Source organism: Ovis canadensis, chromosome 10 (assembly GCF_042477335.2).
Source record: "Ovis canadensis isolate MfBH-ARS-UI-01 breed Bighorn chromosome 10, ARS-UI_OviCan_v2, whole genome shotgun sequence".
Lineage (NCBI taxonomy): Eukaryota > Metazoa > Chordata > Mammalia > Artiodactyla > Bovidae > Ovis > Ovis canadensis.
The window spans coordinates 64917211-64943524 of NC_091254.1; the positions used below are offsets into that span (position 1 = coordinate 64917211).

General features: G+C 37.4%; 1 protein-coding gene across 12 annotated transcripts in view; it reads right to left on the reverse strand.

The window, feature by feature from the left end:
• The window catches only part of TBC1D4 (TBC1 domain family member 4), a 221185-nt gene that overhangs the window by 12994 nt on the left and 181877 nt on the right, over positions 1–26314 (reverse strand). For all 12 annotated transcript variants that reach the window (XM_069601757.1, XM_069601756.1, XM_069601760.1 and 9 more), the window contains 7 exons: positions 26034–26191; positions 23565–23774; positions 19930–20088; positions 15561–15719; positions 9590–9834; positions 3829–3988; positions 964–1133 (listed from right to left, as the gene is read on the reverse strand). In XM_069601757.1, the coding sequence (XP_069457858.1) occupies positions 964–1133; positions 3829–3988; positions 9590–9834; positions 15561–15719; positions 19930–20088; positions 23565–23774; positions 26034–26191 (1261 nt within the window). The remainder of the gene's footprint in view (positions 1–963; positions 1134–3828; positions 3989–9589; positions 9835–15560; positions 15720–19929; positions 20089–23564; positions 23775–26033; positions 26192–26314) is intronic.

The following is a 26314-nucleotide window of genomic DNA, read 5'->3' on the forward strand; positions in this document are numbered from 1 at the left end:
AAAGTGAAAAAGTTGGCTTAAAGCTCAACATTCAGAAAATGAAGATCATGGCATCTGGTCCCATCACTTCATGGCAAATAGATGGGGAAACAGTGGAAACAGTGTCAGACTTTATTTTGGGGGGCTCCAAAATCACTGCAGATGGTGACTACAGCCATAAAATTAAAAGACGCTTACTCCTTGGAGGAAAAGTTATGACCAACCTAGACAGCATATTCAAAAGCAGAGACATTACTTTGCCGACTAAGGTCCGTCTAGTCAAGGCTATGGTTTTTCCTGTGGTCATGTATGGATGTGAGAGTTGGACTGTGAAGAAGGCTGAGTGCTGAACAATTGATGCTTTTGAACTGTGGTGTTGAAGAAGACTCTTGAGAGTCTCTTGGGCTGCAAGGAGATCCAACCAGTCCATTCTAAAGGAGATCAACCCGGGGATTTCTTTGGAAGGAACTCCAGTACTTTGGCCACCTCATGCAAAGAGTTGACTCATTGGAAAAGACTCTGATGCTGAGAGGGATTGGGGGCAAGAGGAGAAGGGGACAGCAGAGGATGAGATGGCTGGATGGCATCATTAACTCGATGGACATGAGTCTGAGTGAACTCCGGGAGTTGGTGATGGACAGGGAGGCCTGACGTGCTGCGATTCATGGGGTTGCAAAGAGTCGGACACAATTGAGCAACTGAACTGAACTGAACTCTCTAAGCTCTATCTTCAGTCTTACCACTGATCTAAATTGAAAAACTTATGAATCATCACAGGCAAGGACTGAATCACCTTGCCTGGGCACAGCCACACAATGTGACAAGGAGAAATTACACCATAGTTTCATTTCTAGGTAAAATGTATCTGATCAGATTTAAAAATGGTCAAGCAAAACACATGTTTATGCCAAAACATTTAATAATATAATTAGTAGAGAAACTGCTATATAATCTTATACCTTATTATTACCATTTAAATCATACCTGGGTAATTATTTTTTCCATTTCAGATGAATTCATATCGGGGAGAGTGATTTTAAGGAATTCAACAATATTTTCAAAGTTTTCACATTCCATTATGAGCGTCTCTTGGTTGCTCAGCAGGCTTAGGGCAACCTTAAATATAACTTCAGTTCCCTGAAGAAAAATAATATCTGAAAAAAAAGATACATAATTTTCATGATCAAAATGATGCCTCTACTATTGTAAAACGTGACCTCTGTGTGTTATTGTGGTTTTTTGCATGGTGTGTGTATGTGTGTGTGTGTATGGTGGTTGTTTTAACTACTGCAACAAAACCACAGAATATTTTACAAAATAAAACTGGTCAAAATAACCTAGTTTGAATTAAATAATAATATGACAAAAACAAATAATCAGTTGTTTAACTATTCTTCTTACTTATTTAGGAACCTCAGATAAGGTCAATGTAAAAAGAAAAAGATAAATTGTATATTTGTTTGTCCACGTATTTATAATTTTTAGTGCAGCAGCAGCAGTTGCAAAACTTAACAGAGACTGATATTTAGATTTTCTTCATGAGGAGAATACAAAAACAAGTCAATATAATCAATAGTTTAGGATTATTTAAACTCTCATTTCCATAATATAAAACTACAAGAACCAGTTAATATGTAATTAAACCTGTACTAGGGAAAAAATCTAAAGAAAAAAAAAACTTTAAAAGAAAAATCAAAATCAGGGTATAACCTAAATCTGAATAGAAAAAAAAAAAAAGGCTACCCTAACTCTGAAAGTGAAAGTGAAGGTGCTCTGTCCTGTCCAACTCTTTGTGACCCCGTGGACCGTAGCCCACCAGGCTCCTCTGTCCTTGGGATTTTCCCAGGCAAGAGTACTGGAGTGGGTTGCCATGACCTTCTCCAGGGGATCTGCCTGACCCAGGGATCAAACCTGGGTCTCCTGCATTGCAGGCAGACGTTTTACGTCTGAGCCACCAGAGCTTCACCCTAACTCTGAACTTTGCTCCAAACAGATGTAAACACACAATAGTTTTGAAAAGTACTAAATACTTTTGTATGCGCATTCCTCTCAATCCATGCCATTCTGTAGTCAGTAATAAACAAGAGGGGGTTGTTAAAAATGAGGGAACCATGAAACAATCACTTCAAACAGGGTCATTTTCTTCTTGCTCACACATCTTTCCCTTTGCTGACAGTCTCTTCTTCACTCAGTTCTAAGAATGGAGTGGCTACTGTTTTGCTGACAGCATCATTCATATTCTCTTAGCAGAAAACAGATGACTGGGGAGGTATGTTTCCTGAATTCAGATATCAAGCTTCCTAGGGTAATTCAGAGAAAGATACCCTAAATATCATTTTAGATCTGATAAGCTATTTCCTGATAAGGACATATATAAATGAAAGGATTTATAGAAGACCTATAAAGAGAAACCCAAGCTCCAAAGCAAACTTCCCTGGAGAAAAAGCAATCGTGTATGCTCAATAAAAATATGGAAATTTGGTAAATATTTGATTCTGGGCATCCTTGTTTTACTCTTTTGCTGCACTTTGTCTACAAATTGTATCAGCACTAATGCAGTGTCTAATTTTTAAAGCCACAGCCCCTAGTAAGAAGGACACAGTACACTGTAATCTGGTGTTGCTGCTGCTAAGTCGCTTCAGTCGTGTCCGACTCTGTGCGACCCCATAGACGGCAATCTGGTGTTATGTATACATATTACATGTATTACTATATCTTCAGGCTTCCCTGGTAGCTCAGATGGTAAAGAATCTGGCCACAATGTAGGAGACCTGAGTTCAATCCTTGGGTTGGGAAGATACCCTGGAGGAGGATATATCTTCAAATTTGAAGTTTCTCCAAATAACTTTATTTCCCTATAACTGATATATTCTCTTTATTCTATTTTAGTTCATTTTTTTCAATCCTGGTAATGACCTACAATCAGGCCAATACTTAAAATTTGACCAAAAGCTCCAATTTAGCAAAAGCAAAGATATAAATACTGTCTACTTGCACCACAGGTACCGGATAGATGAGTGGAACAGAAAAACTGGAAGCCTCTTCTGAGGTCATCAAGCTCTCAACATTAGAATAAACCTCTGCTAAAGAGTAGTTTTTTAAAAGATGGTTTGCTTTTTAAATGACAGATTTAGACAAACCTAACTAAAGAGGTGTGATAGATTTAAAAGCCTCATAAGGTAACGTAAGCTGTGTCACACTCTCTTTTTACTACACTGTGGAGCAAAGCAGCAACTCAACAACTTGCCCTGGTTCCAACCAGCTGCGCACCCAGTGTTAGAGATGGGCACCACCTCTGTACTGGCATGATAGGAGGGCACTTAAAGCAATAAAACAGGAATTCCAATTACCTTGTTAACAATAAAAAGTCACATTAACAAGTGCCATTAGAAACAACATTGAAAGAGGTTGCTTCCATTAACCCAATCAGAGAACATGCTGTTTCTCTGTGCTTTGAATCCAGGTTTAAGAGGACAACGGGGAAGGAAAAACAAAAAAGATAGGAAAGATGTGCATAAATATCTGAAAAAATTATACAGTGGAATTCCTTAGTTCATATTTTTTTTAATTACACTGTGATTTTTTTAGGTATAAATGAAAATAAGAATTCCACTATAGTTTACTCAAATACAGGAGCTCAACTCTTCTTCTTTCCCTTTGCATTTCAATTTAAGACTAAAATGGTTTCAAATTGCTCTCAGAATGGAGCCAGGCACATTTATTAAATTCCATTAGCAATTTGTGATTCTGTGACACGATGCTAGATAAAACAATTGGAGCACCTTATGGCTAGAAGTATACCCCTTGGAATAAATAACGCTGTTCCAATTAATCATTGGCGTCTCTTACCAAACACTCTGGCTACAAATCCTAATGGAAATTGAGAGGCAAACAATGTGAGGAACCAGGGGGCAGCATAAAGACTGGGGCTGATTTCATTTTCTTCAAGATGATTGTAGAGATCTCTGTGATAATCATGAAGGAGCCTGGACAGCTGGTACATTTGAATCTAAAGTTAATTTGGAGAAGAAAAATAAAATATTATGCATTTATCTGAGTATACAAAAAATAAATACTGTTTAATTTCATTAATAGTTAATAACTAACTCAGGTATATTAGAGAAACAAAAGCAATATTGTTTTATTATTATATTAAAGCTGACAGATCCAAGTTCATTTAACTGAGATCACAAAACAAGTCACTGTAAGTCCATCTATGACTAGAGAGCACATTTCTCCAACACGTGTGTTTTGGTATCATCATGTATACATGGAAATGGTAATTATTCCTCCTGTAGGAAGGTATGGCTTTTGGAATTTAGCCAGAACCATCCTGGCTCAGGACTCTCATGGAAGGTCCATTCTAATTTCAGACCAGTTCCATAAAAGCTTCCATTCAAGAGAATCTACCACATCTAATTCAGAAGCAAGACCTTGTCTCTCTTTGCTGGGTCCAGCACTGGATTTATGACAGAACCCACCAGGCAATCTGCACTGCTAGGATACTGTCAGGCTTAGAAGGTTAAGGAGCCAGAAATCTGAACTGTGATTTCTAATATCTAAGATATTCCAGCAGCACATTTTCTCTTGACACAGGAGATTAAAGCAAAAAGTGCAGTCCGAATGTTTATAGTACTGAAAGAAATTATTTCACTTAGCTACTGAGTTGGTTATTCATATTTAAAAAAATATTATAAAGGCAGCTTATAGTAACTTTTAAAGTCTTACATGTGGGTAGTTAAAAGTAAAGCAGTAGCAAATAATAAACAAATCTATGATTTGTGCTTTAATTTAAAATTTTATCTACAGAGTAACAGATTGAGTCATGAGTCCTTGATCAATTATATCAGCTTAACTTCTTGGTGTGAAATACATTCAACATTTTCCTAAATCTAGCAGAACTTCTTTCTCTAGATATCATCAAAATATCATTCTTAAGTAGTATAAAAATGGCTTAAAATAACCAACTATATTATGAAATCAACTGTTTTTCAGAGCACAGAACTAAAAATCAAAGTACTATACATAAATATAGCAAATGTTTGATCCCTATCTGTGGAAACTAAGATTCCACACAAGCTGTAAAAGGAAAGAATTAAAAGAGCCACTGGAAGTCATAAAATAAGTTTAGCAGCAGTCAAGCAAAGAGGTTTAAAAAATGAGATTATAATCTCATTAAGTCATGTTGAAAAACATCATAAATTTATTTCTATTAGGCCACACACTGTTTAGAAACTAGAAATACTGGGCTCTAAGTATTGGTGTTGTTGGTAGTACAAAAAACAAAGACATCTATAGCAGAATAAAAAGAAAGCCTATCATCAAAAACATTCTGTCCTTGTTCATCCAATATCTTAACACAGAAGCAATATGTTGTGTTTTTTTGTTTGTTTGTTTTTTTAGTAGAACCTTATTTTTTCCCTACATTCTAACCTGGGGGTTAAGAATATTTCTTCCATCAAGGTATATTTACATGAAATTTCTTTTGACAAATAAAATATAATTCAGTCTTCCTTCCAAGGAAACTTTCATAACAAGATGCCCTTTGCTAATAATAAACAATTTTTCAATTCTACCTTAGAGATAATATGAAAATCTTCCAATGGAAGAGACAGAACTGGAGGAAGGGAGATGCAGAGAGTCGGGGAGAAGCAGAGACCAAAGACTTCAGATAAAAAGATGCTTTACACTTAGCATAGAAAACAGCGGACACAAATATGATGGGCTGTCCATAGGTGAAAGAGCCCTCAACCTCCTCATTTTACAGATAAGGTGAGTGCCTGCTAGTGAGAAGGAAAGATATACCCATTTGAATGCAGAGTTCCAAAGAATAGCATAGAGAGATAAGAAAGCCTTCCTCCATGATAAATGCAAAGAAATAGAAGAAAACAATACAATGGGAAAGACCAGAGATCTCAAGAAAATTAGAGATACCAAGGGAACATTTCACGCAAAGATGGGCTCAATAAGGACAGAAGTGGTATGATAGAAGCAGAAGATATTAAGAAGAGGTGACAAGAATACACAGAAGAAATATATAAAAAAGATCTTCATGACCCAGATAATCATGATGGTGTGATCACTCACCTAGAGCCAGACATCCTGTAATGTGAGGTCAAATGGGCTTTAGGAAGCATCAATATCAACAAAGCTAGTGGAGGTAATGGAATTCCAGTTGATGTATTTGAAATCCTAAAATACGATGCTGTGAAAGTGCTGCCCTTAATATGCCAGCAAAATTGGAAAATGCAGCAGTGGCCATAGGACTGGAAAAGGTCAGTTTTCATTCCAATCCCAAAGAAAGGCAATGCCAAAGAAGGCTCAAACTACCACACAATTGTACTCATCTCACACACTGGTAAAGTAATGCTCAAAATTCTCCAAGCCAGGCTTCAGCAATACGTGAACCGTGAACTTCCTGATGTTCAAGCTAGTTTTAGAAAAGGCAGAGGAACCAGAGATCAAATTGCCAACATCCGTTGGATCATGGAAAAAGCAAGAGAGTTCCAGAAAAACATCTACTTCTTCTTTATTGACCATGCCAAAGCCTTTGACTGTGTGGATCACAACAAACTGGAAAATTCTTCAACAGTAGAATACCAGAATAGAATACCAGTCTGGGAATACCAGACTACCTGACCTGCCTCCTGAGAAATCTGTATGCAGGTCAAGAAGCAACAGTTAGAACTGGACATGGAACAACAGACTGGTTCCAAATCGGGAAAGGAGTACGTCAAGGCTGTATATTGTCACTCTGCTTATTTAACTTATATGCAGAGTATATCAGGAGAAATGCTGGACTGAATGAAGCACAAGCTGGAATCAAGACTGCTGGAAGAAATATCAATAACCTCAGATATGCAGATGACACCACTTTTATGGCAGGAAGTGAAAAAGAACTAAAGAGCCTCTTTATGAAAATGAAAGAGAGTGAAAAAGTTGGCTTAAAACTCAACATTCAGAAAACTACGATCATGGTATCTGGTCCCATCACTTCATGGCAAATGGATGGAGAAACAGTGGAAAGAGTGAGAGACTTTATTTTGCGGGGCTCTAAAACCACTGCAGATGGTGATTGCAGCCATGAAATTAAAAGATGCTTGCTCCTTGGAAGAAAAATTATGACCAACCTAGACAGCATATTAAAAAGCAGAGACATTCCTTTGCCAACAAAGGTCCATCTAGTCAAGGCTATGGTTTTTCCAATAGTCATGTATGGATGTGAGAGTTGGACTATAAAGAAAGCTGGATGCTGAAGAATTGATGCTTTTGAACTGTGGTGTTGGAGAAGATTCTTGAGAGCCACTTGGACTGCAAGGAGATCCAACCAGTCCATCCTAAAGGAAATCAGTCCTGAATATTCATTGGAAGGATTGATGCTGAAGCTGAAACTCCAATAGTCTGTCCACCTGATGCAAAGAATGGACTCATTTGAAAAGACCCTGGTGCTGGGAATGATTGAAGGTGAGATAAAGGGGACAACAGAGGATGAGATGATTGGATAGTATCACCGATTCAATGGACATGAGTCTGAGTAAGCCCTGGGAGTTGGTGATGGACAGAGAAGCCTGGCGTACTGCAGTCCATGGGGTTGCAAAGAGTCAGACATGACTGAGCAACTGAACTGAACTGAACTGCTGTGCCCAAGCTCACACCATGCAGGTAATCAGAACTCCTATCAAGTGATCCTAAGCCTGTTGCCACTTCCAGTTCTGAACATCATGCTGATCGAAAAAGAAACACTTTCTGTTCTAGAAAGTAGGAAAGTGTTGCATCTCACTTTACAGATCAAAAGGCTCTATTTTCCAGTTAAGATTCCCAGTCTCATGGCCTCTAAGAACACTGTCCCCAAAGATTCTTAAACATCTTCATTTTCATAACTATGGACAGGAAATATTTCTTGGTAATTGCGGGTCATATTAAATCAACATATAAATCCAGTGTATATGAATTTTTATAATGTCAAATTGATGAGGAATTTCTTCAAATTGGAAGAAGGTTGCATTTTTAAAGTGATGTCTGTATCTACCCTTTTAATTTATGAATCAAGACCATGCGACTCCTTTCTTTGAAATTTTAATGGCAGATTCCAAACTGTTACTTCTGAAAATCAAAGCTACTGAAATCTTACAAGGGTACCAAATGCTTCCTATACAATATGGCACAGTAAACTGTTTAGAAATAAAGTAAAAAATAAAACCTTCCATAGTCATTACTATTTCACTTGCGGAATGTTTATAGACCTACGAATAGTCATCAACTAGGAATCAACTGTCAGACGATAAAGAATCCACCTGCAATTCCAGGAAACCTGGGTTCGATCCCTGGGTTGGGAAGGTCCCCTGGAAAAGGGAAAGGCTACCAACTCCAGTATCCTGGCCTGGAGAATTCCACGGACTGTGTAAGTCCATGGGGTCACAGAGTTGGACACGACTGAGAGACGTTCACTTTCATGAATCACTGTATTTGATTTTACTACCCTGAAATCAGGATTTCTGTATACCCTTCATAAGAACTGACAGCTGAAACCCAACATTGAGAGCAAAACCCTATCTCCCTGCCAAAAATTCCATCTTGAAGAAGTATTAAAAAAATGGAGCACTCCCTCTCTACTCATCCTCTCAAGAAAACACCACTTACTATAACATTCATAGAGTGAAAATAAAGTATCACTTTGCCCAAGGATTGATAAGATTGAAATACTACATGCAAATACTGATCACTGGGAACCAGTAAAAAGTATATTTTAAAAGCACTTGAAAATATTTTAGTTCTTATCTAAAGCATAATATTATGACGAACTCAGCATCATGTCTACCTCATTTCACGGGAGGAGAACCCTGACACATTTTTCTCTTTAAAGCCTTTCTTTATATTTTTATGTCTGAAAGCTTTAAATTGCAAGGTAGTGGTTGTTTAAGATATCGTATCTACAGTGAAAATTTGAACTTTTTGTTACAAAACAGCAAGTTAAGGAAAGTGAAGTTTAAACTAGTGAGGAGAAATGTATAAACAGAAAGTTTGAAATGTAATAATGGCAGTGAATACACTACTTAACTGAAAAATCTTAATGTTCTTCTTCAGAATGTAAGAAAAGCAGAGTGAAAAAGCGCCACTGACGCCAAACACGTTTTCCGCTATAAAGCCCTGTCTGCTCTTAAGGTGGAGGGAGACAGAAAGTTTGAGAAGAAACACGATATATATATTTGCCACTGATGCACTCAAAGCAAAAGAATAAGGCATTATAGTTTTAGATTTTAAATAAAATATCTATGATTCTTTTCAACTGATAAGGTGAGGGAAAGTGAGCAAAGATGATACTTTCTCCAGGCAACTGGTATGCTTAGGAAATAGGGACTTGAGGACACATGCAAATGGCTTATTTATCTGCTTCAGAAACTATGAAAAAGTTACTCTGCCTATGGGTGTCATACACTTACCGGTTTAGCAAAACCGCCAAATCCCACACTGAAACCATGAACTAAAACATGCCTCTGCGTTTATCCAAGTTCTAAGACCATGGGCCCAGATTTCTTTAAATCTTCACTGTAAATCAGAAGAGGGCTCTGCTAAGATTTTTACCCATTTCTTGTGAAGACCCACCACTCACCTGCAGCGACATCATGTCAGGTCGGTACTGCTTGCGGAAGCCCAGGTCATACATGAGGAATTTCAGCATTTCAAAGGCTTGCTCTTCACTCATGTGCAGAAGCAAGACTCCAGCCACAAAGCTGATCCCCTGACAGTAACCCACTTCTTTGTCCAGTAATGAGTAGGCTTTCAAGAGATTAAAGAGCGACAGCTGCCCTGCCCCAAGCTGTGTTGAAAAGTAAGGATGAGTAGGAAATGTTCTCCCTGCAGAAGAAAAAAGAAAAATATTTTTGAGATGCCCTGATGCTTTGGAGTCCAGAGTGAAACTGCAATTCAGCAATTTTGAGGAATAAATCAACACTCTTTTCCAATACTGGATACCGCCTGGAGTACCTACCCCTCTAACTGAGTCTTTCTCCCTCTAGAGAGTCCCAAGTCCTCTTATCATATACATGGAGATCACCCCATCTCCATGTATATGATAGAGGAGCAAATAACTGATGCTAATAAGCACTTATTTTTAGGGGAAAAAAGTTCATAAACAAATCAAAGACATATTCAGAAAAGATCTCAGGGAATAGAATATAAAACTTATTCTGATTGTAAAACAAGGTTAATTCTAAGTTCACATAGAAACCACCCACTAACTGAAATCAAACCATTCAATCCTAAAGGAAATCAATCCTGAATATTCACTGGAAGGACTGAAGCTGAAGCTCCAGTACTTTAGCCAGCTGATGCAAAGAGCTGACTCACTGGAAAAGACCCTGATACTGGGAAAGATTGAAGACAAAAGGAGAAGGGGAAGACTGAGGATGAGATGATTTGATAGCATCCCCGACTTAATGGACATGAATTTGAGCAAACTCCAGGAGATACTGGAAGACAGAGGAGTCTGGTGTGCCACAGTCCACGGGGTCACAAAAATTAGAACACAACTTAGCAACTGAACAACAACTGAAATCAGAATTCTACAGACGGTATCATATAATTTAAGAAGAAATCTTAGTAGTCCATAGCAGATTCCTTTCTGCTTTTCTTATATTATGACAGAAGAGGGACTTTTTTGGGTTGTTTTCTTTTACAGTCAATCATTCAGGAAATGCCCCAGTTTTTGTTTGTGGGTTTTTTTTTTTTCAAGTATTCTTGGCTTTCTGCTTCTTTTTTTTTTGTTTGTTTTTTTTTTTTAATTTTTAGTTTTTTATTTTTTAAATTTTAAAATCTTTAATTCTTAAATGCATTCCCAAACATGAACCCCCCTCCCACCTCCCTCCCCAGAACATCTTTCTGGGTCATCCCCATGCACCAGCCCCAAGCATGCTGCATCCTGCGTCAGACATAGACTGGCGATTCAATTCACATGATAGTATACATGTTAGAATGTCATTCTCCCAAATCATCCCACCCTCTCCCTCTCCCTCTGAGTCCAAAAGTCCATTATACACATCTGTGTCTCTTTCCCTGTCTTGCATACAGGGTCATCATTGCCATCTTCCTAAATTCCATATATATGTGTTAGTATACTGTATTGGTGTTTTTCTTTCTGGCTTACTTCACTCTGTATAATCGGCTCCAGTTTCATCCATCTCATCAGAACTGATTCAAATGAATTCTTTTTAACCGCTGAGTAATACTCCATTGTGTATATGTACCACAGCTTTCTTATCCATTCATCTGCTGATGGACATCTAGGTTGTTTCCATGTCCTGGCTATTATAAACAGTGCTGCGATGAACATTGGGGTACATGTGTCTCTTTCAATTCTGGTTTCCTCGGTGTGTATGCCCAGCAGTGGGATTGCTGGGTCATAAGGTAGTTCTATTTGCAATTTTTTAAGGAATCTCCACACTGTTCTCCATAGTGGCTGTACTAGTTTGCATTCCCACCAACAGTGTAGGAGGGTTCCCTTTTCTCCACACCCTCTCCAGCATTTATTGCTTGCAGATTTTTGGATCGCAGCCATTCTGACTGGTGTGAAGTGGTACCTCATTGTGGTTTTGATTTGCATTTCTCTAATAATGAGTGATGTTGAGCATCTTTTCATGTGTTTGTTAGCCATCCGTATGTCTTCTTTGGAGAAATGTCTATTTAGTTCTTTGGCCCATTTTTTGATTGGGTCGTTTATTTTTCTGGAGTTGAGCTGCAGAAGTTGCTTGTATATTTTTGAGATTAGTTGTTTGTCAGTTGCTTCATTTGCTATTATTTTCTCCCATTCAGATGGCTGTCTTTTCACCTTGCTTATATTTTCCTTTGTTGTGCAGAAGCTTTTAATTTTAATTAGATCCCACAACAGACAACACAGAAATACAAAGGATCATAAGAGACTACTATCAGCAGTTGTATGCCAATAAAATGGACAACGTGGAAGAAATGGACAAATTCTTAGAAAAGTACAATTTTCCAAAACTGAACCAGGAAGAAATAGAAAATCTTAACAGACCCATCACAAGCATGGAAATTGATACTGTAATCAGAAATCTTCCAGCAAACAAAAGCCCAGGTCCAGATGGCTTCACAGCTGAATTCTACCAAAAATTTCGAGAAGAGCTAACACCTATCCTACTCAAACTCTTCCAGAAAATTGCAGAGGAAGGTAAACTTCCAAACTCATTCTATGAGGCCACCATCACCCTAATACCAAAACCTGACAAAGATGTCACAAAAAAAGAAAACTACAGGCCAATATCTCTGATGAACATAGATGCAAAAATCCTCAACAAAATTCTAGCAATCAGAATCCAACAACACATTAAAAAGATCATACACCATGACCAAGTGGGCTTTATCCCAGGGATGCAAGGATTCTTCAATATCCGCAAATCAATCAATGTAATTCACCACATTAACAAATTGAAAAATAAAATCCATATGATTATCTCAATAGATGCAGAGAAGGCCTCTGACAAAATTCAACATCCATTTATGGTAAAAACTCTCCAGAAAGCAGGAATAGAAGGAACATACCTCAACATAATAAAAGCTATCTATGACAAACCCACAGCAAACATTATCCTCAATGGTGAAAAATTGAAAGCATTTCCCCTAAAGTCAGGAACAAGACAAGGGTGTCCACTTTCACCGCTACTATTCAACATAGTTCTGGAAGTTCTGGCCACAGCAATCAGAGCAGAAAAAGAAATAAAAGGAATCCAAATTGGAAAAGAAGAAGTAAAACTCTCACTGTTTGCAGATGACATGATCCTCTACATGGAAAACCCTAAAGACTCCACCAGAAAATTACTAGAGCTCATCAATGAATATAGTAAAGTTGCAGGATATAAAATCAACACACAGAAATCCCTTGCATTCCTATACACGAATAATGAGAAAGTAGAAAAAGAAATTAAGGAAACAATTCCATTCACCATTGCAACGAAAAGAATAAAATACTTAGGAATATATCTACCTAAAGAAACTAAAGACCTATATATAGAAAACTATAAAACACTGATGAAAGAAATCAAAGAGGACACTAATAGATGGAGAAATATACCATGTTCATGGATCGGAAGAATCAATATAGTGAAAATGAGTATACTACCCAAAGCAATTTACAAATTCAATGCAATCCCTATCAAGCTACCAGCCACATTTTTCACAGAACTAGAACAAATAATTTCAAGCTTTGTATGGAAATACAAAAAACCTCGAATAGCCAAAGCAATCTTGAGAAAGAAGAATGGAGCTGGAGGAATCAACTTGCCTGACTTCAGGCTCTACTACAAAGCCACAGTCATCAAGACAGTATGGTACTGGCACAAAGACAGACATATAGATCAATGGAACGAAATAGAAAGCCCAGAGATAAATCCACACACATATGGACACCTTATCTTTGACAAAGGAGGCAAGAATATACAATGGAGTAAAGACAATCTCTTTAACAAGTGGTGCTGGGAAAACTGGTCAACCACTTGTAAAAGAATGAAACTAGGTCACTTTCTAACACCGCACACAAAAATAAACTCAAAATGGATTAAAGATCTAAATGTAAGATCAGAAACTATAAAACTCCTAGAGGAGAACATAGGCAAAACACTCTCAGACATAAATCACAGCAGGATCCTCTATGATCCACCTCCCAGAATTCTGGAAATAAAAGGCTTTCTGTTTCTTAAACTACCTCCATCCATGAGTCGGACATGACTGACTGACTGAACTGAACTGAACTGATCCATGAGCCATGCAGACCTCTTTTATTTTCAGTATAATCCAAGAAGGTCAAGGATAATGAAGGGCCAAGCTGATTTAAAATAAATTCCCCTCTAAAATTCACTTCTGTGTACAAAATTACCATAGAGATGCTTCAGCAAGCAAGTTAGTCCTGGATCACTAAAAAGTTGGTACTAAACACTGAAACAAACCCATCTTCACCCCTAAAGCTGTATACAGTGGTTTGGGACTTTCCTTGTGTCATGAAAATGAAGGGAGTATTAGCTTCCTTGTGCAATGATTACTTTTGACGGTTAGAACTTGTAAGAAGGCCAGATTTTTTAATGTTTTCCACCAGATTTGCTTAAAAGTGATTCTCCCACACACACACCCAGGAACTGATAAGATTATTTCTGCAGAGCAAATAAAGGGGAAGATATGAGAAATTAACAAGAACGTGCTAAGGAAACACAGATGACTATGAGCAAAGTCAAATAAGCAATTTTTTAAATTATCATTTTACTTTTTCACTTAAAATGCTTGCTACAGAAAACTATAAATATACTGTCTATCCAAGATATTAATTCTGGTTCCATTTTTTTCCGACCAGGCTTTTTTTTTCCCCTGTAACATGATCTCATCATCTCCTTATCTTTTAGGATATCTTGACTAGCTCTAAATTTGACATCCCAATTTCTAGACTCATTATCTGTTTCCGGTCACAGAACCACACATCTGCAGGGATTCACAGTGATTGACTGGTTCATTGTCCTCATTTAAGAGAGAGGATTGAAACTCAGAAGCAAAGTAATTTGCCTAAAACTACTGTTCAGTGGTAACATTAGGACAAAAAATGAAGTTTTCAATTTCTCAGTAAAATTCTCCTTTTCAATTCTACTGGGCTCAAAAAATATTAACTTAATTGGCCTTTTCCCAACAGAAGTTGTTTGTCATCCAAAGGAGCAGAAGTCAGTTTTGCCCTGTGATTTTTATACAACCTGAAATGAAGTGACCTCTCAATGTAAAGTAATCCCTTGTTTTCCCATATGGGCTGAAATGACATATCTGGCCACCTTAAATAAATCAACTTTTAGGGATATATATAAGATAATTCAAATGTCAATGTCAATTTAATTCAGTAAGTTGCATATTTTTAAATAATAGAATGTAACATTAATTTAGAGAAAAATTAGAGACATTATTTTTTAAATTATTACACCATTTTGCTTTCCATAATTTATTTGAAACTCAGCTTTTTAAAGGGTGACTTTATAATGCTGCCATAAATGCTGGAAATTCACAAAACAGTAGGACAGTTAATTCTTATTTCATCCTCCAAAGATGTATTCATGATTTTCCACAACCTAACCACATACTGTATTGCTTTTTAAAGGCTTATTCAAAAGCTTGTTTTCAGCAATATGTCCAGGAATACCTAGTAGACTTTGTTAAATTTTCTGGTGCCCCTTTAAACCTGCTCTAGCCTATTTCAAGACCACTGCTGACGGAAATAATAATTGTCTATCTCAAAGAAAAGTCAGTTGTTCAAAAAATAAGAACTGAGAGCACCCGAGAACATGACCTTTTTAATGATTCAAATACAAGATGACTCTTTTCAGAGTACAAGTAGAGGATAAAGACTTCACTCCACATGCAGGCATTCAGGGTATCTTCAACCAGACATAAAGCCGATATGCCCTCAGGAAAGAACAAAGTCAGCAACTTTGCAGACTAACAGATTATCTTTATCAACACCAAGAACAAAATTTAAAAAAAAAAACTCAATGAAAGGACCTATTGTTTACTTTCATAAATTAGAATCAATACGGCAGACATACCTAAATCCACGAGGATAGCATGCTGCTGAGCCGTGAGCTGTTTTAAAAGCTCTTTATAGGATATGTCGGGAGGTTGTTGTTTATTAGGCAATCTGTGTCTCAGACGATATTGCAAAGCTAGGAACTGCCAGATTTCTCCTCGTCGACTTTTGGGAACACCTGCAATCAAAGAGATGAGAAAGCAAGGCCTTGAAGACTGGAGTGATGTTCCTAAATCACAATTGATTAACTATAATGCTTCAAATAGGCAGCCATACTACTACACACACACAGCCATACATACACGTGTCCTGTGTCCCATGCTAACCACACAGTATGCAAGCATATTTTGACAGGTTTAATCCTCTAGCTGCTGCCTTACAAAAGAAACCCTAAAATAATGAGGAAAATAATGGCAATATTAACAAGAACACCAGCCACTACTGATTGAGAGCCTAATACAACATGTATTGAGGAGGTGTAGCTTTTAAGCATTGCAATTACAGAAACTGCACCTCAACTATTCACAGGTGCTTAATGAGACAGGTAATTACTACTATCTATACTTTACAGATGGCAGAGCTGAGGCAGAAAGAGGCTAAGTCACTTCCCAGGTTCTCATAGCTAGTGCAGTTGAGAATCCAAACTCTAGTTTCAGAGGCCAAATTCTAAAATACTGAAATGTATGACTGCTTATTTTCACCTTTTATTTGGTTTGAAGCTAGTAACAAATGCTAATATTCATACTCTGATTTCTAAATATCTGTCATTAAAAAGTAACTTTGTAAAAGAGAATTAAATAGCATTTTTATGGTCCACAAAAAAATGAAATAAAAATGGTAAATACAATACAAAGGGAGTGCTCCAGAATGTCACTTAGCCTTTGAGAAGAAAGTAGCTAGCCTATACGCTTCCTTCATTCATATATAATGAAATAGTAACTCCAGTGTGCTTGAAAACCAAAAACAAGCAATTCAAAGTATGTTAAAACTATGTTTTTTATGCTAAGGGACATGAAGTAAAGCACTGGGAGGGACATAATTCAATTCTCTGCAGGAAAGGTAATTTTATTTCACTGCTTTCAGTCCAAGAAGACTAGATATGGGATAGGTTCCTGAGTTCTAGCTGGGTAGAGGAAGGTTTAACGGCACTAATCTTTTTGGAATGCAGCGTCACAGTCTGCAGAAGCTGAAAGTATTCTTGTCCGAAAACTACACTCCAGGCTCCTGAACATGAATTATAAGGTCCTCCACAGGGTATTCCTTGAAACTACTATTTTTAGTTCCATTACGTCCCATTCCCTGCCATATTAAGTATACACTAAGTATTCACATACTCAAGAAGCTTATGGTTATTGTCAGACCTCCAGTTTTTTGTTTCTACTGTTACCTTTATGGAATTCCAAGCTCCTCCAGTTGATCACCTAGTATATCTCCATTTGTCTTTCAGGAATGAGCCTGTATGCCATTCTTCTGCAGAAACTCTCCCTAACATCTCTAGGAGTAAGACTCCCTTCTCACATACTATGTGACTCAGACTGTAATATTAGCATATTGGATTACAGTTAGTGCTATACTGTATATCTGTCTAGTTTCCTCACTTAAACGGTGAACTCCCTGAGAATAATCAGCATATTTTCATCTCTGCATGATGAAATCCAAGAATATACCTTGCTACTTATGTATGTGTTGAATGAATGAATGATCTTACATAAAAAGTCATTTTTAGAGGGTAACTTTCATTAGCCCATTAAATGGATCACTGTTAAGGAGAGGGCTGTTATGTTAACCATCCAATAACAATTCCAAAAAGGTAATTCACTTAATTTATTCATTTTTGGCTGTGTTGGGTCTTCATTGCTGCATGCAGGCATTCTCCAGCTGCAGCGAGAAAACAGTTGTGTTTTCTCTGTTGCAGTGTGTGCACTTCTCACTGTGGCTACTACTCTTGCTGCAGAGCATTAGCTCTATAGCGTGGGCTCAGTAGTTGTGGTGCATGGGCATAGTCGCCCCACAGAATGTAAAATCTTCCCAGACTAGGGACAGATCTGTGCTCCTGCACTGGCAGGCAGATTCTTAACCACTGGACCACCAGAGAAGTCAGGTAATTCACCTTAGTTAAATATTTATTGAGCATCTAACATATAGCAGAGAATAGAGCAGGGCATTGAAGAAACCTCATCATTGAGAGCTGAATAAATCCATTCTCAGGAAAATTAGTCTCATTCATTAGTCTCACTCATGCATTCATTTTTAGGGCTTCCCTGGTGGCTCAGAGGTTAAAGCGTCTGCCTCCAATACAGCAGACCCGGGTTCGATCCCTGGGTCGGGAAGATCCCCTGGAGAAGGAAATGGCAATCCACTCCAGTATTCTTGCCTGGAGAATCCCATGGATGGAGAAGCCTAGTAGGTTACAGTCTACGGGGTCGCAAAGAGTTGGACACAACTGAGCGACTTCACCATCACCTTCATTCATCTAGTAAATAACATGTAAGATGCTGTCTTAGGTGTTAGGAGTATGGGGGGGGATGGTGAGAAAACATTTAACAGATAAACACATAGATACAAAATTATAAACTATGGGAAGGACAATTAAAGGGAAAAAATCATGAGAAAGAATAACACAGCAAAACTATTTTATTTGGGGTTGGTGGGGGGCGGAGGGGGCACTCTGAGGAAATGGTATTTAAACTGAGAGCTGAGGGAGAACAGGATTCTCCAGGCTGGGAGTGTAGGCAGCAATGACTTTGGCAAGAAGAATGTATGGAGGCCCTGAGAGGAGCAGAGAAAGGGGGCATAAAGGAGGAGTGAGAAGAAGATGTGATGGAAAGAAGGGGAGCTGGGAAATGGGGAGAAGGTAGAGAGGACAGAAGAAGGAGGGAAGGGAAGCTGGAGCATCTAATCAAGAAAGAGCCAGTGAGATTTCCCTGGTGGTCCAGTGTTAAGAATCCACCTGCCAATGCAGGAGATGTGGGTTGGATCCCTGGTCCAGGAAGACCCCACGTGCTGAGAGGTAACTAAGTCCATATGCCACAACTCCTGATACCCAGTACCCTAGAACCCATGTTCTGCAATGGGAAGCCGTAACAATGAGAAACCCATGCACTACAATTACAGAATAGTCCCTGCTCACCACAACTAGAGAAAGCCTGTGCACAGCAATGAAGACCCAGCGAAACCAAAAATAAATAAATAAAAATTATTTTTTAAAAAGACTAAGGGTTAATACGAAAAGCAAAAACAAAGCTTTTAAAAAATATAGAATATCTTTATTTTAAAAAAAAAAAAAAGGAAGAAAGAAAGAAATGGCCTGTGCCATACCGGGATGCAAATTAGTTAGCATCTTCGGAGCACAGGCTACAAGGTGGGGAAAGGTAGAAAATGAGATGAGAAATGAAAGAAGGAGAGATCAAGGAGAGCTTTGGGCACAGTGCTAAGAAGTTTCAACTCTGTTTTATAAGAAATGGGAAGATGAGCACCTCTAAAACATCTCTGTAAGTCATACCGAAGAACAGTATCATCTACATCTCACACACATTTGATTAGCCACTATTTTGTCTCCCAAACAATGCATTCAGTGGAAATCTCTGGGATTTCCATATCTTCAAGGGAAAAGAACAGGTACCAGGTTTGTAAGCACAGCATCTTACAAAATTAATCTTAATTTTAACTTAATTATGCAACAGCTTCACATTATCATAGGCTTTTAAGATTCATGATCAAGTTACATTGGAATCTTTATTTTATGCCCAGCAGGTCACAGAGATTCTCATTTTAATATATTGAATCTGAGTCACAGAAACTGCAAATAAGCAATTCACACGTTAGTTTTAATTTTAAATTTAAGATGTTTATATGTCAGTCATTTTATATGACAAAGTGGCAGTGCAATATAAGGCTGAATAAAAGCAATGTTCCAAAAATAAACAAAAGAAAAAATAGATGGTAGGACAACTGATTGCTAACTAATAATATAGATTTGTATAAACACATACATGTAGGTGAACATATATATATAAATAAATACTTCTGAGCAAATAATGGGAATGAGTCAAGTTTATAAGTTCGAGATATTTTTATGGATATGATCAAAGATTTGTACTAATGCACATGCTCTTTCCTCAGTAACTGATAACTCTTGAGTTGAAACCAGCTGACTGAAGCAGCAGGAAACTGTAGAAAACGTGCCTGCTATCTCCTCAGGGATAGGACTGCCGTTAGCACCACATTCCTATCAACATAGTCACTAACTACAGGAGGAAATAAACTACTTTCCTTTTTTTTAATAGGTAAAGACAAAGAGAAAATTATGCTTACACTGGATGAGTCAAAACAATCTCTGAAACTTTTCAAAAAAAAAAAAAAAAGATGATTAAGATGATCCAGAATACCTTCTTTAAGAGAAGTATGAATATCTTCCATATCGCATCTGATTTTAGCTCTGCAGTTTAACAACTTCTTATCCCAGACTGTTAAGACCTCCTTCTGACATGCACCAACTTCTTCATAATCCAATTTAACTTTTCTGGACTGCAGTTCATCTCTGCTTGCTAAGAAAGAAAGAGTTTGCATTAAGACTAATACGTTGTAAAACACAGAATTTGTAATGTTTTATTGCCTTTGTAAAACCTCAGCATATGACTTTTAGGAATCAACCAGTAACATTTTCTCAAAATAAAAATTTTTGTAAAAAATGGAAGATACATGAAAAGTTCTCAAATTTTGAGTCATTTCATGTATTAAAAAAAAAAAGAAAAACAGGAATAACTTCTAAGGAGGTTTTACTCTATATCTTACAGATGACAAGTCTCCTAGGCATAAAAAACAAACCATGTTTTCCAGGCTAGAAATTTCAAATATTTGACAAATGCGATAGATAATTACAAAAGTGACAGTTGGCGGTTTCATTGTTAATACCGTTAAAATGTTAATATTTTATATCCTATATCTATAAGAGAATAATGCCTCAGGCTAACCTTGATTTGATAAATATTTGATCATGATAGCCTGATACATTTTTATAATTATTTCCAGAGTTACCCACACTGTCTTTAGCCACACAGACACTAGGTTACATATTCCTGCATCCATTTTTATTAATCTTTAAGAGGAAAGTCCCTTTCACTGAAGTTAACATTTTCATTTTTCAAAATAATACAAAATTTTCTCTGACTTGATTGTCTAAAATCTAAGCCCAGAGTTCATTAAAAGAAATGTTTATAAAAGCAACCAGTATCTACACCTCAGCTTTATCTTGAAGAATTGATTCCAAAAGGGGAGAAGGGTGAAAAAACACGGAAGCATATTTCTTCTCTCTCATTAGGACCACATGGAACGGAAGCGCTAAGTGTAATCTGTAATCACTGAAGCTCCAGGGCTCAGTCAGCTTACCTCCTGCAACACAAATCTCTGTCAGGCATCCAAAGTCCTCGACAGCACAAAAATAGCAGAATGAGTATTACTCTTTACTTAATGTTGAAGCCATTTCAAAAGAATTAAACCATCTTATAATAGACTACTATTCTGGCAGGGCAGTAAAAATTTCTACTTAAAAGTCAACACATAATCAAAAGATAAATCAAACTATCAAAAATTCCTCCTAGATACCACTAGATGGCTTTCTAGCATAGTTTAGTTTTGCTTTTCAATATCTGCCGAAGAACTGACGCTTTCGAACTCTTGATGCTGAAGAAGACTTTTGAGAGTCCCTTGGACAGCAAGGAGATCAAACCAGTCAATCCTAAAGGAAATCAACCCTGAATATTCATTGGAAGGACTGATGCTGAAGCTGAAGCTCCAATGCTTTGGCCACCTGATGCGAACAGCTGACTCACTGGAAAAGACCTTGATGCTGGGAAATACTGAAGGCAGAAGGAGAAGAGGGCAACAGAGAATGAGATGGTTGGATGGCACCACTGATTCAATGAACATGAACTTGGGCAAATTCTGGGAGATAGTGAAGGACAGGGAAGCCTGGGGTGCTGCAAAGAGTCGGACATGACTTGGCAACTGAACTGCAACAATTTGTTTTATATTTCTCTAGGATTATCATAGAGAAAGCTAACAATTAACATAATCCAACATATAACTTTACGAATTATATTTTTCATAATGGATGAACCATATTATTTCCTCAGATTTTTTTTCTCCAACCTTCTCTGGATCATTATTCACTTACAATAATACTAACCATCATCTACACCCTGAGGATAAAGTGCTAAGTAAGAACAATTAATATCTGCCCTGGTTACCCAGGAAAGAACAGAGAACTATGAAAGAATGCTTATCCATTGGCTAACATTTGTAATGTGTTAAGCTATTTTTTTTTTTTTTGGTCTTTGTTCCTTAAGTACAGAAATAAAAACAGAACTGACAAAGGTTTCTGATCATATATTCTAAATGTCACCTCTTCTCTTATTCTGTCAATTTATACAGCCATATATAACACACAGAATATGCAGTCATTTATAGTAAAACATTCCATTTCTTTATATTAACTATATATTTGAGAAATACAATATGGTGTACTGGGAAAAAGCCTAAAAACTGTGGTAAATAAACTGGAATTTTCATACTTGTTTGCCAGTATAACACTGTTTGACCTCAGGTTAATTTTCTTAGCATCCCCAAGCCAGTCACTAAATCAGCTGCAGAATGAAAAATGGAACTAAATAATCTCCAAGGTCATTTCCAGTTCAAACAGTGTATGATTCTAAAATTATCCATTAATATTTAATATAATACTCTACTGCACATACTCCTGTTAATGAAATACAATGTCATGTTTTAAGAAAATAATAACCATCTATCTTCAACCTCTTCTGTTTATGAGTTAGTTCAAGATATAATCAACTACAAAAAACACAAATTAAATTCCTTTCAAAATCTATGGAAGCTTGAGTGGGCATACTATTTATCACATCAAACTTTTAAAAGCTATGTTAATAACAATTAATTGCTTTTTTAATTTGAAAGAAAAGATTTGTTTCCTAAAGATATATAAAAGTCTTATAAACTTTTCATTCTGCTAAGAATATAGTGTTAAGCAAAAATAAATTGTGCCCTAGCAAACTAAAAAGTAAAAGATTTAGTGGAACAATAGATATAGTAAGAGGAATCTTTAGATGCTGAACACAGAAATGTGAATACCTGCCTATACTAAAAGAAGCTTCATTGAAAGACAACAATAAAAGCAAGTCAGAGAAAAACCTAGATTGTAATTTTCCATTAATCTTAAAAGTCAAAGGCCTACATAAGCTAAACCATTCATTTTATAAATGTGAAAAAAAGGCCCTTTAAATTAAGTGATTTGCCCAAGATAAGGGCTTTAAAACATTTTTCAGATTTTGGTACTGTCTACACATCTCCCTGTGTGTGATTCTATCAGCACTAGGGTAAATGTCATCATTATTTCAGAGTCTGGAAAACACATTCTAATGCATTTGGTATTCATAAATTTAATAGTCAAGCACTATGAATAGTACAATAGCTGCTATAAACTGTCCAATTAAAATTTTAATGACTTCAATATGATTTTTAAATAGAAAATTCATAAAACAGTAACAAAACATAGCACTTCTGATTTGTCAAGAGATAATTAGTTGAATTGGATACAATATAATTTATTTGAAATAGGAATATTTCTCATATTATGAATAGTTGACCTGAAGCTTGAAGAGAATTTACTTTTTCATGTTTAAGTCTTTTTTTAAATTATACACAAAGATGTTAAACTTTAGTCATATTAAAGCCACTGACTTCATATTATATACATTCTATTACCTTCTATTACTCTATCACCCAAATATACTCAAAAGGCATCTGATGTTTTAAATCTATCAAACAGAAATACAGATTTCTTAGGCTAACCTTTCCCCTGTCATGACGACCTCACGAACTCATCAGTAGCTATTCTAGTAAAAGTGTGTATACAGATTGAGAATGAGTGTGGGGGAGAGTATTAACAAACTACACCTTTAAATTACAGTATCATATCATGCCCTTTGGCCCCGTTTGAATAGCTAACCTTCAAGTTTCTGGTTTTCTTTTTCCATTCGAAGCAACAGGATCTGCTGGTGTATAGCTTTTCTCCACAAACACCTCAGTTCCTCCGACTTATTTCTCTCTTCACCCTTTTCTGGGTCATCTTCATCAGACATGAATATCATCAGCGGTTCCTCCTCCATGGTTGGAGCAAGAGGGGACAGTGGCAGCAGCTCACTCCGGTCCAGGCCATCTGCAGAGAAGAACACAGTGAGAGGCATTCCAAAGTCGTAACCCAGACCACACAAGTCCTCTCTGGACTCGACACTCTCTCCTTCTGTGTTCCGCCTTTAAAGCCGTACACAAAGCTCCCCCCACCGCCCCGCCCCCCCCCCAAACTCTCCGTTTCTGGAACTAATGATTTGAGTCAATTCACTAGACTGAATTCCCCTTTCAGATTTCCCTCTGCTGAAATGAAAGCATGCATGATGTCACTACTTCTTCTTTCCGCACAAAATGACCTATAAGATAGGTGCTCCAAAATGACCTGGCCTTTCCCAGGGTTCAACACTTCTGCAATTGACAACATCTATGTATAGTCTCTGAGTGTGCAAAACAAAACAAAACAAAAAACAACTGAGTGACTCTGGGCACAGCCTGGCTCAGAACACTCTGCTCACTCCTGAAACGAGGGACTCAGTCATGTCCAACTCTTTGCAACCTCACGGACTATAGCCCTCCAGGCTCCTCTATCCATGAGATGTTCCAGGCAAGAATATCAGAGTTGGTTGCTGTTCCCTTCTCCAGGGGATCTTCCTGACCCAAGGACTGAATCCATGTCTCCTGAGTTGGCAGGTGGATTCTCTATCACTGAGCCACCCAGGAAGCCCCTGCAACACTATTACCCAATTTCCAGAGTTCATTCTCACCCTCCATTCCAGGCCATCTTTTGCACGGTTGCCAATTTATTTTCCTATTAACAAACATGATTCTGTGTCTTAAAACATTTCAGTGGTTGCATATATGCCAAAGTCCAAACTCCTGGGAATAGCACATTGATCGCTTTAGAGTTTGGCCTCAATCTTTCCAACCTCGTCTCCATCCTCCATTCTCTGTTCTCACGATGCTGATTTTCTCATGACTCCCTTACCCACAAAGTCCTCTGCAATGACTCTAGCGCTTTTCTGGTCCCTCTTTTCAAAAGATGTTTCTCCCAGCAATGAGTTTAAATAAAATACTTCACTTTTTTTGAAAAACATTCTCTGACCACCCCAGCAGAGTTAATTTTGCCTCTAGAAACGTTGTTTTCTTGGGTTGTTTTCTTTATTAATTGACCTCTTCCCTAAATGGCAGCCCACTCCAGTACTCTTGCCTGGAAAATCCCATGGACAGAGAAGCCCGGTAGGCTATAGCCCATGGGGTCGCAAAGAGTTGTATACGACTGAGCAACTTCACTTCACTTCACTACTCGTATTATTTACTTCCTTAATAATTTTTAAAAAAATCTTACTGTATGAAATTAAAACTTAGTACATTTGAATTTTGCTTTCTTGGTTTTAGAACTGCCCTCTAAATACCACTCAATTTTGACACATAGGGATCCAATCATATTTTCTAGTTTCTAGGAAAACAGTTTTCAGTTTCTAAACACATGAAATTTTTTAGTTATCCTCTAGTTCTTCCTCTTCCTTTCCTCCTTTCCTTCCTTTTATCCTTCTGCAGTGTGATCAGAGAATATAGTATGAATAATCAAGGTTATCTGGAATTCATTTAAAAATCTTTACAGCCAAGTACATAAATAATTTTTACAACTATTCCATGTGTGCTGAAAATAAATAAATTTTCTCTATAGGTGACAAGGTTCTATACAAATATCAGATCAAGCTTGTTCAATTGTGTTTCTCAAGTATTATCTATGTTTAATTTCTCTACACTTAATTTTCAGAGAGAAGTATGTTAAAATCTCCCATGAAAGTTATTTATTCATTTCTCTCTCAAATTCTCTTTAGTATTATTTTAGTGTTCTCATCATCGTTAAATCTTTCTGTTCTTTGTTACACTTACTTTGCCCCCTTGTATATTTTGCTTTCATTTCTTACAGGTCTAATACGGAAAGAGAGCTGCTGGGTGACGTCTACCGAGCGCACCTACATACACTTCTATATTGTTCAGTGTTTCTATGTGACTTTGTTTTGTGTGACTCGTAAAAAATGCTGCTTTTCCAAAAATAAAAAGATCTCTGACTTCTTTTCTATCACTACTCTTAGTTCCCTCTGCATGATGAAGTAGGCTCCCAAACAGGTTTTGGAAATTCCTTCCTTCATTCAACAGCATTCACTGTACGTCTAACAGGTTCTAATGATACATGACTATCTCGATATCCACTAGCTCGGAGGTAACAAAGAGACGTTACTTCTCTACTGTAATCATTTAATTCTCTTTGTACAAAAAGCATCGCCTTCCACTGCCGAGTCTAGGACAGTAGTGAGAGGTAAGCGACTGGCGAACGAACCCTGCTGCATCGCGGAGGGAGATTTGCTCATGGGCGAGGCAACCCTGAGGAAGATGCGCTGCCGCCAGGAAACTCGGCGAGGAGTGACAGGGGTTCCTCCAGCGTTTAGGGACTCATTGCTGCAGGTGGACGAGGTCCTTTTTCTCCCCTCTCCATCACTGTGGAAAACACAGAAATAGATAACTTGTAAAGGAAACTGCGTAACGTGATCTTTCATAACAAAACGGTAGCACAAGGCATTCACAAGTTCTACCAGGGGCAAGCACAAGCCACAGGCAACA